The 16658-nt window shown below is 43.8% G+C and overlaps 1 protein-coding gene across 1 annotated transcript in view; it reads right to left on the bottom strand.

Moving 5' to 3' along the window:
* Positions 1-16658, bottom strand: part of PRKCH (protein kinase C eta) — a 231878-nt gene that overhangs the window by 87302 nt on the left and 127918 nt on the right. The window contains exons 8-9 of the mRNA XM_063089164.1: positions 15710-15853; positions 15385-15558 (exon numbers count right to left, since the gene is read on the bottom strand). Coding sequence (XP_062945234.1) covers positions 15385-15558; positions 15710-15853 — 318 coding nt within the window. The remainder of the gene's footprint in view (positions 1-15384; positions 15559-15709; positions 15854-16658) is intronic.

Genomic DNA, 16658 nt, shown 5'->3' with positions numbered 1-16658 from the left:
TGTCACATCTGAACTGTATTTCTGGCAGACAAACATTTTACCACTGAAGTTCCCCACAACTGAACTCATTTTATTTCACTCTTCCCAGGTCCCCAACTGGCCTGACCCTGGCTACTCCTCCTAAAAACTCCTGTTGAGTCCAACTCTTTAGTGTTTCCTTGATTCCACTTCCACAATAGCTGCCTTGAGGCAGGCAGGTCAGTGGCCACTGGTTCAGTGTCCTTACCAGGTCTGGCACCTCCAGTCTCCTCCTTCTGCAGACAGCAACCAGAGAGAGCCTTCTAAAATCCAATTCTTTTTTTTTTTTTCTTTTTTTAAATTGTAAATTGGCAATTTATAATTCTATAAATTTATGGGGTACAACATGTTATAGTTTATGAATGTGGAATAACTAAATCAAGCTAGTTAATATATCCACTGCCCCAAGCACTTAACATTTTGGGGGGGTGAGAACTTTTGAAATTTACTCTCTAAGCAATTTTGAAATAATATTCTATTATTAACTGTATTCACCATGTTGTCCAACAGAACTCAAAAAAAGAAAAAAGCATATTCCTCCTGTCTGAGATTTTGTACCCTTTGACCATCATCTCCTCATTCCTCCCACCCCTCAGCTTCTGTAACCACCATTCTGCTCTCTGCTTCTATCAGTTCAGCTGTTTTAGATTCCACATATAAGTGAGAACATGCAGTATTTGTCTTTCTGTGCCTGGCTTATTTCACTTAACATAATGTTCTCCAATTCCATCCATTACACACCACATTTTCTTTATCCATTCATCTGTTGATGGACCCAGGTTGATTCTGTCTTGGCTACTGTGAATAGAGCTGCAATGAACATAGTAGTGCAGATATCTCTTCAACAAAGATTTCAAATCTTTTGAGTAAATACCCAGAAGTGGGATTTCTGGATCATATGGTAATTCTGTTTTTAGTTTTTTGAGGAATCTCCATACTGTTTTCCACAATAGCTATACTAATTTACATTCCCACCAACAGTGTACAAGGGTTCCCTTTTCTCTACATCCTTGCCAACACTTATCTTTCATCTTTTTGATAAAAGCCATTCCGACAGGTGTGAGATGATATCTCACTGTGATTTTAATTTGAATTTCCCTAATAATTAGCAATGTTGAGCATTTTTTCATATATCTGTTGGTCATTTGTATGTCTTCTTTTGAGAAATGTCTTTATCCCTGGGATGTAAAGATGGTTCAACATATTCAAATCAATAAATGCGATATATAACATCAACAGAATGAAAGACAAAAACCATACGACCATCTCATTAGATGCAGGAAAAGCATCTGAAAAAATTCAACATCGTTTCATAATAAAAACTCTCACCAAATTAGGTATGGAAGGAATGTACCCCAACACAATAGAGGCTATCTATGAGAAGCCAACAGCTAACATTACACTCAATGGTGAAAAACCGAAGCCCTTTCTCTAAGATCCGGAACAAGGCAAGGACACATACTTCTGCCACATCCATTCAACATAGTATTGGAAGTTAAAATGCAAACCTTCTGTTGTTCCCTGACTTATAATCTTTTGCTGGCTCTTCCACCTCTAAGAATGAGTCTAAGCTTCTTAGCAAAGGACATTGGACCCATTATGACTTTGCTTCTTCACCACCCCCACATTTCCTCTTTACAATCTTGCTGCACCTTGTCATTTGGGGTTTTCTGGGCATATTGTGCAATTTCAAGCCTATGTGCCTTTGTGCTGCTGTTACTATCTGGGAGGCCCTCCCCTCCTCCTGTGACTGTGGGCTTCTATCATCCTCAAAACAGCCCAGACAGCCCCTCCTCTGGAAAGCCCTTCCAATCTCCCCAAGGAGCAATTATGACTTTCTTCTCTCTACCACATGGTGTTTTCACAACCTTTACTGTAAGCAATTGAAGGGCAGGTCCACATTTCATTCTTCCTTATGTCTTCAGTTTCTAGCACACAATAAACATTTACTCAATCGAAGTAAAGATGCAAGATAGGTACAATATTACCATTCGATATAGAAACAGCCAATGTCTCTGGTGGTTAGGGTCTACTTTCAATATTTACAGACCACTCAGTTTGGAAGACAGGATTTAATACATCTATATATTTTTAAGTTAAGATGACATTTCTATGTATGGAAAACAAAAGAAAAATATCAGTTAAGTTTGCTCTCTCCCCAAGTACACTCATTGCTCTCAGCACATTTTTCCACACTGGTTGGGAAATGTTTCTTAAAGCCTTGATTATCTCTGTTTGTAAAATCCAGCCATTTGCACCAGACACAGGATGGGAATCTGACTCACACACAGGCATCCTTGTGAGTTTGGGGCAGAGAGGAAGGTTTTCATAAATGCCACTGATTCAATGCCTTGTTGGTAATGTGAAAGCGCAATCATTAAATGCCAAAACAAGAGAAGCTGCAGTAGTTTTACTGCTTGCTTTTTAACACAACCCATTTTAAATATATGCTGAGTGAGCTGATCTTTTGCTCTGTAGATGCCCCCAGGCTCTGATAAGTCTGTCTTCTCATGCAGCAGGTTTCACTGTTGAGAGCTGCCAGCAGTGTGCTGGCCCTACTCTCTCACATTAAACAGACCCTGCACTCTGCTGTCTCCCCCAACTCAGGGGCCCTGTCCCTGCAAGTGCAACACTGCCACCACTGACAGCTATAATGAGCCCCCAACCAGAACTTTGCTTTTCTGCAAACTCAGAAAAAAAATGATAATGCTCATATTTTTATAAAGAAGATTTGACTTAGTCTGCTTTGGCCCCTGTAAAAAGAAGAGTGATCTTCTAGCCCACCTGACTTATATCAAGGATAGATCACCTGACAGTCATGTAAGGCAGTGGCTTTTAGCCAGGGAGATTTTTCCCACCAGGAAACATTTGGAAATGTCTGGAGGCATTTTTGGTTGTCATAACTGGGGAGGTGCTACCACCTGTTAGTGAGTTGAGGCCGGGGACACCGTTAAACATCCTACGATGCACAGGACAGCCCCTCATAACAAAAGATTATCCAGCCCAAATGTCAGAGGTGGGCAAATGACATTGTACTACGCAAATACGTGAATTTTTTTTACTGCAAAGGATGAAAATTCACCAGCCACTAGATTATGAAAATTATCTGACCTGTGGTGAGGGTCAAGCTGGTGGGGGTAAAGTTCTGAGCAATGTGGAAGGGAACTTCCTGCTACAGATCTGTCCTGAAGCCAAGTAAAGAGGGACAAACCAAGGGAATGAGCAAGCTCTAAATTCCAAAGTCTCCTGGAAGAGGAACTTTAACCAGTCACCCCTGCCATTTTTGCTCCCTAATTTTCCTGGTCGTGTCTAACTCATTTTGAGCTGCCTTTCACCACTGGCAGATAGATGTCAGTGTAGGAGGTCTGGGTTTGGTGCAGGCACAGGCTAGTTTCCACTTCACATTCCCTCAGCCAACACCAAGGCGCCTGGGCTCAGGGCTCCCCGGGGAGCGAGGCGGCCAGAGGACAGTTGGAAGAACAGGAAACAGACAGAGGCGCTTCCCATGGTCCACTGCACAGAAATGGAAAACCATGTATGGAGAGGAGGGGAGGAGCTTGGTTGGAGGGACTCTTCTCTTTTGTTTTTGTTCAGAATTATATATGACATCACCTTAATGTGTAAAATGTCATATGCCATGAGAATGGAATTAAGAGACTTCAGGAAGAGCTCCAAGACTCCCTTTGCAACACCTAAGCAATAAACCATTACAGACCAGGAGTGGGTAGGAATGAGCTCAAAAGACAGCGGGCTCTCTTGCTGTTCAAATATACTAAAAGTCGGAAGCCGCCCACAGAGAGGAAACAGGAACTCCCTGGGTGGCCCCAATGAGGATGGGGCATGCCAAAGCCCTCCAGCAGAAAGGGGAGGGTCTGCTGGTGAGATGGAGCCAAGGTATCAGCTGACAACAGGAGGCAGGAAAAGGAACCTTGAAGAACAAGAGTAGAGTCAGTCTTGATGGCACACAGGTTAATATGGGGGTGGGGAGGGGCGGCTGACAGGGTGTCCCTGCAGCCAGGTGCAGGGGCTGTCAGTGCACAGACCTGTCCACCCAGCAGCATGAGAAAGAGCATGCAAACAGTGATGGTGAGCAAGGGAGCACACTGGGGCTTCCGCTTACGGCTCCTGCTTTGCCCCCTACCCCCTACAGTGATACAGAACCCATCACCAACCAGAGACAGTGCCCCTCCCTCCAGTCATCTCCAGCAGGTCCCAAATTCACTACAAACCACATGAAAACAAGGGTGCACTTGATATGCAAATGCAGGTTCAAGAGAAGCCCCTTAGACTCCCTTCTAAGCAGATGGCTGCTCTGAGCCTGACCTAGATGGAAATCCAGGAAGCACCACCAGGACCTGCCCACCATGGAGGGTCACCTGCTGAACAGCCTGTTCATGAGTTTCCCCACAAGAACATGAGCTTCCTGAGGGCAGGGACTGCTCTCTGTTTTGTTCACATCTGTGTCGTCAGGGCTTCCAGCTGAGTCTTACACCTCGCAGGCATGCAGTGCGTATTTGTCGAATGAATGAACACCTCGTATCCTAGCCTGCCAGTGGGCAGTTCTACACTTCCAAGTCTGCTAACTCCACACTGTTGAGGCTCTTTCTGCTCATGAGAGGCCCTGGATAGTTCTGGGGCCTAGAAGAGATGGACACGGCTGGGTTCTTACCAGTGATGAAGTAATTGTAGAAAACTCAAGTATTTCAAAACTAGAACATATTACAGCCTATGGTTTCAATCCAAAGCAGTTGGGTTTTTATGCCATGGGATTCTGTCTTCAGGGTGGGGTGGACCCACTCCAACCACTGACAGATGTAGCATTAGGTCCTGCCCAGATGTCCCAGTCAGTGACGGGAGGAGTCAACCCAGCTCCCTAGGGAAACATGGGCAGGCCATGCCCAGCGGGCTGCTTAAAGCAAAGATGTTAGCTTTTGGTGATGTTAGCCACTCTGGTTGCACTTCTGTGGGAAGACTGGCACACAGGTAAGAGAATCCCCCAGACCTGCGTTCACTATCAACCCTCTTTACTTTTGTAGTATAAGGAGTACATTCACTACATGCTATTCCTGTGCACTGAGTGACATTTAATGTATATTACTCTTCTCTTCCCAACTAGGCTGAAGATTTCAGGAACTGTTTCTTTGGCCTCGCACTCAGTATGATCCTGGACAGATTGATTCTTCACTAAACTATCTGGCAGAAAGCCAACCTCACTCTCATCCCTGGAACCGGTCCTGGCACTTGATGTTTCAGTAAAGGACCCTGTTGAGACCACAGTATCTGTAACTCAGCAAGTTCGAAGGGTGCCCAGTTGTGGTCAGGGAAAACATAACCAAGCAGTCACCACCCCAAAAGCCTTCAGTCATCACAAAACACAGGGGTGAAGTCTGACCCTGGTCAAGCCCCAGTTATGTCAAAGGAAACTGCACACAACTCCACATATTTGTAACACGGTTGGTGGAGCTGTGTGCAGAGGCAGCGGGTCTACCAATCTCTAGCTCGTCAGTGATGATGATGGCTGCAACAATAAGGCCAGCTGCAACAGCCAACCTCAAACTGAAAAGCAGCCCGACTGTTTCCCATGCTTTTGTCACACCAAATGTCTTGGCAGTCCTACCCAAAGAGACAGACCCCAAGGAACAGCTTGAACTTCAGGTTCTCTTATTTCCCATTCATTTTTGTGGCCCTATTTAGCAAAAGAAAGGCAGAAAGCTTGGTAGCCCAAGAGGACAGAAACAAAGGTCCCAAATTGTCCCCCAAAACTCCACAGCCTGGAGATAGCCTAAGCACATTTTGTCCCCAGAGGATCTTCAACTGAGAAGGAGGTGGGTCAACCATCTGCTTGCCCCAGAGTCAGATCCAGTCTGACTGGATGTATATACACAATTAATAACCTGAGAGAAAGAAGGAACACAATAAGTTGGGAACATGCAGAGATGGGAAACACCATGTTCTGGCTCATTTTCTATTTTGATCTAAGCCAAAGGCAAACTACAACAAATGACCCATAAGCAGACCAAATCGTATTTGTAGAGAAATATAGTTCTCTACAATTGTTCCTCTGACAAAGGAGGAAACCTAGTTCCAAACAGATAAGAGGAAATATCTGTAGGTATTTCATAAAAGGACAAAAACTACATATTGTGAAAAATTGCCTTTATTCCTGTCTGACACTATTTTTCTCAGCTGTATATATTGCAGAGAGAAAAAAATTCTATTTGTGATATAATGGAAATGGCATATATATTATTAAACTGGACAACCTGGTCAAGAATCCATATGCTGGCTCTTGCTTGCTGTGTGATCTGGGGCAAGTTGTTTAACCTCTCTGGACCTCAGTTTCTGGAACCTTAAAATGAGGGTGACAGCACCTACAGCTTCCTGGATTGTTCTGGGTATTAAATGAGATATTTCATTCAACAGATATTTATGGAATGCCAATGTGCAGTTTTATAGACACTGGTGATGAACGTAAGTACCTAGAGCACACGCTAGGGTGTCACTGAACTGCTCTTTGGTTTTTCACCCATCCCTTCTGCAAAGCTCACTGCATTTAGGCTCCAAGAATCAACCAGCTCTCCTGAGGCATTAACAGAGGCCTCTTCAGAATCCCTGCCTCTGAGAAGGGAAGAGTCTTCCAGCTTTTCGGCTGTCCTTCCCCTTCTCCTCACCTAACCTGCTGTCATGGGGCCTCTTCCCTTTGCCCATGATGTCACAGCAACTCAGAGCACAACAGAGTAGTGCCGCTCCAGGGGCCAATCCCCCTCCCCCAACCCTGCCGCTGGCAGCAGCCTAGCAGGCAACCAGGCCTGGCCATGCTGCCAGATGCTCAGTGAACAAGCGGGAAAGGAAGAGAGCTGGAGGGGCCGGGGGTGCGCAGGGCCGGGCCAGCCACGTGCAGCGCGGGACAGGCTGAGGAGCACAGGCTGAGGAACACGGGGCAGGCTGAGGAGCACAGGCCTGAGGAGCACAGGCTGAGGAGCACGGGGCAGGCTGAGGAGCATAGGCTGAGGCGCACAGGCCTGAGGAGCACAGGCTGAGGAGCACAGGCTGAGGAGCACGGGGCAGGCTGAGGAGCACAGGCTGAGGAGCACAGGCTGAGGCGCACAGGCCTGAGGAGCACAGGCTGAGGAGCACGGGGCAGGCTGAGGAGCATAGGCTGAGGCGCACAGGCCTGAGGAGCACAGGCTGAGGAGCACAGGCTGAGGAGCACGGGGCAGGCTGAGGAGCACAGGCTGAGGAGCACAGGCTGAGGCGCACAGGCCTGAGGAGCACAGGCTGAGGAGCACGGGGCAGGCTGAGGAGCACAGGCCTGAAGAGCATAGGCTGGGGCTGCTCCTGAGGGAAGAACACAGAGTGAGGTAGAGGTGCTTATCTGGAAAAAATAAAAGGCGAGAGACCTTCTGAAGTTCAACTGGGCTGTTGGTTAAGCCAGAGTTAGAACTCAGAGCTCTTATACTGAGGGCCTGAAGACAGAGAAAGGTTGATTCCAGGGCCACAGAACTACCTTGTTGTCTGGCTTTTCTCTGTCACGCATGCCTTCACTAACATTAATGTAACAACAACGGAAAAATAATACAGAGACAAGAATGTTCCCTTGTACTCACATGGCCAGGTGACCTTCCCTAACATATCTGAAGCATGCTGAAATCATTTTGTGCCAGCATGTACTCTGATGGCAGTTAGTTCACAAGATCCCTAGTCACCCTACCCTTTAAAAATAAGATTTCAGCTTTGGTGACCAACATGTGAGGAGTGGCTTCTTATGGAAAGCTATGGCCCTGCAGGCTGACACCATGAGGACGAGGACGCCCCATCAGTAGCCCACACGTCCCGAGGAAGGACCTGCAGGCAGAGGAATGCACAGAGGCAGTTCCTGTGTCCCTGCGCGGGGGTCTCACCATTCTGTGGCCCACAGGAGTGCAGCAGATATAAACACAGACTTAAGTAATGCCCCAAAGAATGAGGCGCTACCTGGACTCAGCTCTCTGACCTGGGCCCTGGGCCTCCTGGCAAGTGGCAGCTCTTGGGCACAGAGTGTCTTATGTTTTCCAAATGGAAACCTTTGCTTCAATAAACTGGGTCTCTGAACAAAGACTAAGGCATCTGACAAATATTTACTTTGCCACTCCTCCTTCCTGCTACTGCCCCTCTTTGTGACTTTGTTCCTCTTTCCCTCCTCCCCCTTCCATCTCTGTCTCTCTCTCTCTCTCTGGCAATCAGCTCAGGGCTCCAGGAGGAAAACCAAAGTGGAGGCCCCTGGGAGCTGGGGGTGGGGGCAGGAGACAGATTCCCGCCCATAAATGCCAGGAGGCTCAGCTGCTGACACAACAGTCATTGACTAAGATAAAAGGAGTGAGAAGTGAATTTAGCCTGGAAAGAGTGGGGGAGGCAGCATTTACTAGGTCTGCACCCATGTCCCGAGGGCCCTCCCTGGCTTAAGAATGGCTTATTTCTCCCACTCCCACTATTAAAGAAATATAATCATATTACCAAATTTGGTAAATAGAAAAAATAATCATCCATAATTCCACTACCTTAATACAGCTGCTGATAGTTTACTGGAATAATCTGCCAATCTTTTTTTTTTTTTTTTTTGCCATGGATTGCGGTCAGGTTTGCCAATTCACTGTCTTGGGCAGAACCCAATATGGATACATACCGCTCATCATCATAAATCCTGTATTATGTCCTGGGCTCTAACTTCCTAGTACCATCATTTTCTGTGTTAGATTTTGGGCAAGTGACTTAACTCTTCAGTGTTTCACTTCACCAAAATTAAGATAACAACTGTATCTGTCTTATTGGGCTGTTATAAGAATTACCTGCAATAATTAATACATGTTAGGTGCTCAAGACAGTGTCTGATGTGAAATGATTTAACTGCTTAGTATACAATTATCTCTTTACTGACTGAAAATCCTCATCAAATAGTAAATTATTTAAGTATAGACCAATTGCTGAATGCTGAAGTTGTTTCTAGTATTTTCTTATTATAAATAATGCGTTGAAGCCAAAGCAATCTTACACAAAAAGAAAAGAGCTACAGGCATTACACTACCTGATTTAAAAATCTCCTACAAAGCTACTGTAATCAAAACAGCATGGTACTGGCATAAAAACAGACACATAGACCAGTGGAACAGAATACAGAGCCGAGAAATAAATCCACAGATTTACAACTGATTTTTGACAAAGATGCCAAGAACATACAACAGGGAAAGAACAGTCTCTTCAATAAATGGTGTTGGGAAAACTGGATATCTACATGCAGAAGAATGAAATTAAAACTTCATCTCATACCAGATAAAACAATCAACTCAAAATGGATTAAAACTTAAACATAAGACCTGAAACTGTAAAGACATTAGAAGAAAACAGTGGAAAAGCTCCATGACATGGGCCTGGCTAATGATTGATTTTTTGGAGATGACCTCAAAAGCACAGGCAACAAAAGCAAAAATAGAGAAAAGGGACTATAATAAACTAAAAAACTTATGCAGAGCAAAGGAAACTATCAACAAGGTGAAGAGACAACCTACAGAATGAGAGAAATTAGCAAACCCCACATCTCTTAAAGGGTTAATATCTAAAATATATACAGAACCCAAGCAGCTCAATAGTAAGAAAACAAATAAACCAATTAAGAAATGAGCAGAGGACTTGAATAGACATAGCTGTAAAAAAGACATACAAATGGACAACAGGTATATGAAAAAATGCTCAACGTCACTAATCAGGGAAATGTAAATTAAAACCACAATGAGGTATCACCTTACACCTGTCAGAATGGCTGTTATCAAAAAGACAAAAGATAAGTGTTGGTGAAGTTGTGGAGAAAAGCGAATCCTTGTACACTGTTGGTGGGAATGTAAATTGGTACAGCCATTAGGAAAAACAGTATGGAGATTCCTCAAAAAATTAAAAATAGAGCTACCGCGTGATCCAGCAATTCCATTACTGGATATAAATCCAAAGAAAATGAAGTCAGTATGTTGAATAGATATCTGCACTTCCATGTTCACTGCAGCACAAATTTACAACAGCCAAGATATGGAATCAACCTAAGTGCCCATCAATGGATGAATGGACAAAGAAAATGTGGAATATACACACAATGGAATACTATGTAGCCTTAAAAAAGAAGGAAATCCTGTCATTTGTGACAACGTGGATGAGCCTGGAGGACGTTATGTTAAGAGAAATAAGCCAGGCACATAAAGACAAATACCACATGATCCCTGTTATATATTTGTGGAATCTAAAAAAGTCAAAATCATGGAAGTAGGGAGTAGAATGGTGGTTACAGAAACTGAGAGGTGGGGGATTGGGGAGACATCAGTCAAAAAAATAAATTTAAATAAATACATAAAAACATAAAGCACTGAAAATTAAATAACTTTATGCACAACATTTCATTCTTTATATTGTTTACGTAGGCTAGATTATCAGAAATAAAATCAACAGATTCAAGAGTATAAACATTTTTATAAGTCTTGGTAGAGATTATCAAATTATTTACAAACGATTAGGATTTACAATGCTATCAGAAACATATGAGGATGCCAATTTAACTTGGCACAATTTAACTATATACTTGCCAGCAACGTATATTATTATGGAAAAAATGGGTGGAATAGTTTGTGGGTTCATAAACCTAAGTAGAAAACTTGATAAATTATCGAATATTTGAAATTTGCTTATCATTTTCTTTTCACCAAGAACAAAAGGAGCTCCACAATTCCTACTCTTTGCGTGTTTACCATCCCCACCATGCGGGGGTCTTTGCTGGCCATTGAGAAGCCGCAGGACATTTTTCGTCGGTATGAGGAAGGAGGTGGTCATCACCACGTGAACTGACTCACTTTTGAACAGTGCTTCACATGTACAAAGTGTTTCTGCATTCTCTCATTTGACCCTCACCGCGATCCTGCTTTCACTGTAATGACGGGAACTTCACAGATCAAAGGAACTTTAGGACAGATTCAAGCCATTTAGATGGAGAAAAACAAGAATAGAACAGAACTCAGATCATCCATTCCCAAAGGCAATGCTGTTTCCATATCAGCAGGTTGGAGGGGAGCCAGGACAGACAGGAGGTGAGTACCAGATGCTGAATTGACCACATGCATGTGGAAGACAACTTACTGGCTGATGGGTTAGAGGCAGCCTCACCTAAACTTGAACCTTGTCACCACTTTCAGTCCAAGGGAGCCTCAGCAAGTTACTCCCTTCTCTGGGCTTCAGAGATACTGACTCCATAGGGCTGGTCATGAGCAGAGTCCTGTTTCACAAAGGGCTGTCACAATGAAATGATACTCTGCAGAGAGCTGGGGAGTGAATCCAACACCTCACCTCTGCTCATTTCTAAACTCTTCAGGGAGGACTGTCACAGTTCAGCATTACACACTGATTAACATCTCATTTGAGAGATCATGGCTTGCAAAGCTGGGTAACTAAAGGTAATAATCTCTTGTATTTTCTCATAACAACTATCATTTTCTGTTCTTTATAGTTAGCTTTACAACAGTGAATGGTGATCATCACTGAGGATTTCTGGCAGATGGATGCAGTGAGCAAATACCATGCATATTGTGGAGTCTGACCCTTTGCAAACCTGAAGGAAGGCATAAACTACAGCAAAACGAAAATCGCGTTATCTCTACCTCCACATGAGAAGATCTCACTGGATTCTTTTAAGTTGGTTTCTACCACTTTGGTTATCGTCTAGACTTAAGGCAGAGGGAAATCCCCCTTATTCTTTGCTTTGGAGCTGTCCACCACAACACACATTTTAAACCCCAATGGCAGTTTCACGTGTTTTACTTTTCTGGTGGAGAAATAAAAATAACTTTGCAGTAATGACTGCCACCTCGTGGCCAAGCATAAAACTTTCACTAGAAAAAATAGACATCACCAATGCTAATAAAGGTTTTACCTACTAAACAATGGGAATATCATGTGGTCATTAAAATTTTGGTATATTGTATAATTCATATATTTTCCTGGAAAATTATGCATTATATATATACTATATTCATTGGGCTACCATTTGTTCTAGGTTAATTTCTTGTTCTGCTCCACCATAACATGATGGAATTGTTGGGGAGGCCTTTGACTGCTTATATAGAATCATAGGGATTTTCTTTTGTAGGTAGCATTCCTTTGCAGTTGGGTATGAGATGTTTCTTTATTTGCTTCATCAGTAGTAACTTGGAACAACAGCCACTGTTCCACTGCAGGACCAGATTAGGTTCACTAAATACCAGTGCACTGCCTGACCCAAAGGTTAATGAGCTGGCTAAGATGATCTAACCTAATGTCATAGTAAATGTCTTTGGCTCAGGTCCCAGGAAAGTCATCTGAGCTGTAGCCACGGCATTCATGGTGGCATTCAGGAGACTGGAGCTATTCCTCTCCAAGAAAGCAACTGGTATCATTGACTACTTGTCCCTCTCAAGCCCTGAGCTGTGACCCTGGTCCTCTCCAAGAAAACAGTGGGCAAGGGGGTGAGGGTGGGCAAAGGGCTTTACATTGGCAAAGTGCAGAGCACAGGAAATAGATTTGAGGACCTATTTCCTACTCCAAGTAGCAGTTGAGGACATAGAGAACTGGAGCTCCAAAGGAACCAAGTACCCCAAAGATGGAAAGTAGAGAATCAGGGATCATGTGGCAGCTTCAGGGCTGTCAAGAGTCACTGAGGACCACTGAAGAAGAGGCATAGCCTCAAGGAGCCAAGACAATGATGGGAAGGAGGAAAGAGTGCAAGGGGAACCAGGGCCCAGGAAGCCATCAGCTGCCCCCCTAGTTCCCTCCGACACGCTTGGGCAACAGGGAGTCCATACTGATCGTCCACTGCGATACATCCTCCCAGCTCCCAGTGTCCAGTCTCCCTGCTCCACCCATTCTCCAGGCTGCACACGGGTCCCTCCCAACACAGATGTGAACACAAATGTCCCTTAAACATACAAGAATGCTCAGCTTCCCTCAGAGACAAAGAAATGCAAGTTAGAACTTCAAAGATACCATTGTTTTAATCTCTCAGATCATCAAAAAGATAGCATGCTGTGATGGGAGGGTGGGAGAAACAGGCATCTCATGCATGCTTTTGGAGTGTGAATTCAGAAATGCAACACAGCAAGTGGTTAAGAGCATGCCTGGGCTCTGCAGCCAGACTGCCTGGCTACTAAACCTGCTCTGCCCTGGGGAGCTAAACTTCTTTGTTCCTCAGTTTTCTCATCTGTAAAACTGGGTGATGGTAACAGAACTAACTTCATAGGGTCAATGTAAGGACTGAATGAGATAACAGACATAGAGCACCTAGAACAATGCCTGGTATATCGGCAATGTTAGCTACATTTAACCCCGATGGGGGAGGGGGCAATTAGACTCGATCAAAATTTAAAATGCACACACCCTCTGACCAAGCTATACTACTTTTAATAATGTGTCATTTAGAAATACTAGTACAAGCGCAAAAAGACAAAGGTGCAAGGGACCTCACTGCAACACTGACTGAAATAAAAGACTAGGTACATGAAATATACAGCAATAGAGAACAAGTTGAATTGTGGCAAGTTCTTAAAATGCAATACTATGCAGCCATTAAAAAAATAAGGCAGCTAGGTGTGTGTACAAATACAAAATAATCTCCAAGATACACTATTATGTTAAAAAAAAAAAGTTACAGAATAATGGGCAAAGTATACCATGACTTGTGTTTTTTGAAATGTATATATGCCTATATATGTGGTGTACATGTGCTTTTATGTGCAAAAAATTCTCTGAAAGGCTATGGATGAAACAGGTAATAATTGTTTCTTTCAGAAGATGCATATATTACCTATTATAAGATATAGTTTTTTTTTTTTATAGTTAAAAGATGTAATCTGATGTGTCATTCCTCTTTATCAATTACTTCCATGACTTTCCATTGTTCTTAACAATGGACAGTTCCATAACACAGGCTTTCAGGGCCTGGCCCCAGCCACTGTTGCAGCCTCAGTTCTCACCAGGCCCCTCCTTGACCTTGACACTCCGCACATGCTGGGTTTGTTCACGTCCCTGCCAGACCTGTGCGAGCGCTGTTCATTCTATGTGGCATATCGGCCTTCACTCTCTTTGTCTAACTAATTCTAACTCACCTTCTGGTTCCAGCTCAGCTGTTACTTTCCCTAAAAATGTACTGCCAGCACCCCTGGCCAGGGGAGATGCCCCCACCTGCTCCCACAGTACCCTCTACTTCCCCGATGGTGGCACAGGGACATACCCAGAGTCCACTCTCCTAGAATGCCTTTGACAGTAAGAAGGTTCTTGCTCATCTGTGGCAGGCCCTTGATGCCTTCTCAGGAACCATTTTCCCTTTTCACTGATAACAGAAGTCCAATGTTGGGCCCAATTCTAAACAGGCAGCAGAGCGCCCTGCCCAGGAAGGAATCAAGGTTGGTGTAAGCCAATCATAGTATAGGTATTATCTTGGCTAGGTATTTGTTCTCCCAGCCACCCTTGCTAATAACAGCAGTTGACCTCAGTCTAGGAAAAAAACCTCTCTCTGATAAAAGCAGAGCGGCCCATGCAGCTCTTCAGCCTCTGTCCCTGCGCTTCTTACTTTGAATGCTGTCGTGTGAAGGTAAGATGTCTGGGGCTGCAGAAAATACCTTGAGACTCCAAGGGGAAGACATGCCCGATGTCACCAAGCAATGCATCCAATCCAAGCATTGTTACCACCAGACTTCTCATTATGTGAAATAAAAAGAAAAAAGTGTGTACTAGGAACTAAATCCATCCTTTCTGTTTATCATTTAAGCCATTGTTGCTCAGGTGTTCTGTTAACTGTAGCCAAAAGCATTCTTAATTGCATACCATTACAGGGCAGTCAGATTTGAATCCCAAGATCAAACCATGGCACCAAGCAAAGGGTCTTTGGTTGAGGCCAGAGCAATGCTTTGAGATGTTGCAAATCAAGGTGCCCTCCCTAGGTCCTCTCAGACCCCTCAGAACCAGTCCAGAATTTAGGAGCAGAATCATGGCCAAATTCACCAAGATAATGAGCCCATGACATTTACTCTATTCTCAGACTTCTGTAACCTTCACTCTGCTGGAAAAGACTCATGTATGAAGACCTTTTCAATCATAGGACACACAACCCCAAGGTGACCCTTCCCTAGGACAGCATGAAGGAAGGGGTGAGTTCATTAGTTTTAATTTTTTCCCAGAGGGTGTCAGAAGTTGCCAGTACTTTCCTATGGCCCTACCTTGGGAGCCTATGCCCCAAAAGTTCCTGATACTCATCTTTAATTGTCTCAACTCCTGGGGAAAAAAAAAAAAAAAGAGGCTGTTGACGCAGTGAACACAAGTCCTACTTACAGGAGTCTGAAAGCAGCAGAACAACTGAGTGAGGAAGGGGTGATTGCGGGCCAAAGACAGGATCCTTTTCTCGGTCATTGTGCATTCCACATCGTCGTCCTGCAGAATCACATCCTTCTTCAGCACCTTCACGGCATACAGGTCTCCTGTTTCTTTTATTCTTGCAAGCATCACCTATGGCAAAGCAGAGGGAGGGGGCATGAGGGTGTGGGCACACAGAGAAAGAGACAGAATGGCACATGAGAAACATGAGCGCGTGTATACACACACACAACATACATGTAACATACTTACTTCAACCCAAACAGTTAAAGCCAGGACTCACCTTCCCAAAACTCCCCTTCCCCAATACTCGGATGAACTCAAAGTTGTTGATGCCAAGTCGGTTGGAAGAATTAACCCCAACCCCATTCCCTTCTTTGGTGCTCTCTTTTCCCTGTCGTCTTAAGGTTGATCTGGAAACGAGTTTCTGCAAAGACAAGGAGAAATACACTGAATCAGAAATCACAGCATGAGCATGAAGTGTCTGTGGGTGGAGACGACTACCAGCTGGGAGCAGTCTCAACCCGCATCGCAACACGAGGGGAAAGATCAATCCAGCTTGACAGATGGTCGGGCTCTGCAACTCAAAACTAGCTCAGTATCAGCTTCTGGTCTGTGCTAACTGCTATGTGGGAAAAATCACCTAGAAATACATGTAAGTCATGGAGTTACACTTTGTGGAAACACAAATGCCTTAGTTTGGTTCCTCCAGTTTCTTTTGCTGTGGCTTTCCACAGGGCAGTCAGATTCCAAGAGCGCCACCTAGTGTCCACTTCTTACCAAGAGCAGTTTTCACGTTTGCTCAGAGACTCACATTTCAGGACCAGGATGCCAATGAATGGAGCAAGGTTTTTTATACAATATTTTAAATTATATAAGAGAAATAAAATTTCAATGTAAAAACTGAAACAATGACCAAAATAATGAGTGATAAATTTAAAATGCCTAAATTCTTACCAGCCACAGGCCCCCCGACATATATATACACATACACACACGTTTTTATACTTGGTTAACCTTTTAAAATATAATCAAATTACTGTTTCATGACACATTTTATTTAAAAATTTGTCATGTATATTTTCCATATCATTAAATATCTTTCAGGAACATGAATTTTAATGGCTTGTTCAATATTCCACTTTATGGATATATCATAATGCTTTTGGAAATACAGGTCACCTCCCATTTTTCGCTATAATAACACCACTGTGAACATACTCACATGCAAA

Source organism: Cynocephalus volans, chromosome 3, assembly GCF_027409185.1.
Source record: "Cynocephalus volans isolate mCynVol1 chromosome 3, mCynVol1.pri, whole genome shotgun sequence".
Taxonomy (NCBI): domain Eukaryota; kingdom Metazoa; phylum Chordata; class Mammalia; order Dermoptera; family Cynocephalidae; genus Cynocephalus; species Cynocephalus volans.
This window is presented reverse-complemented; position numbering and strand designations above follow the sequence as displayed.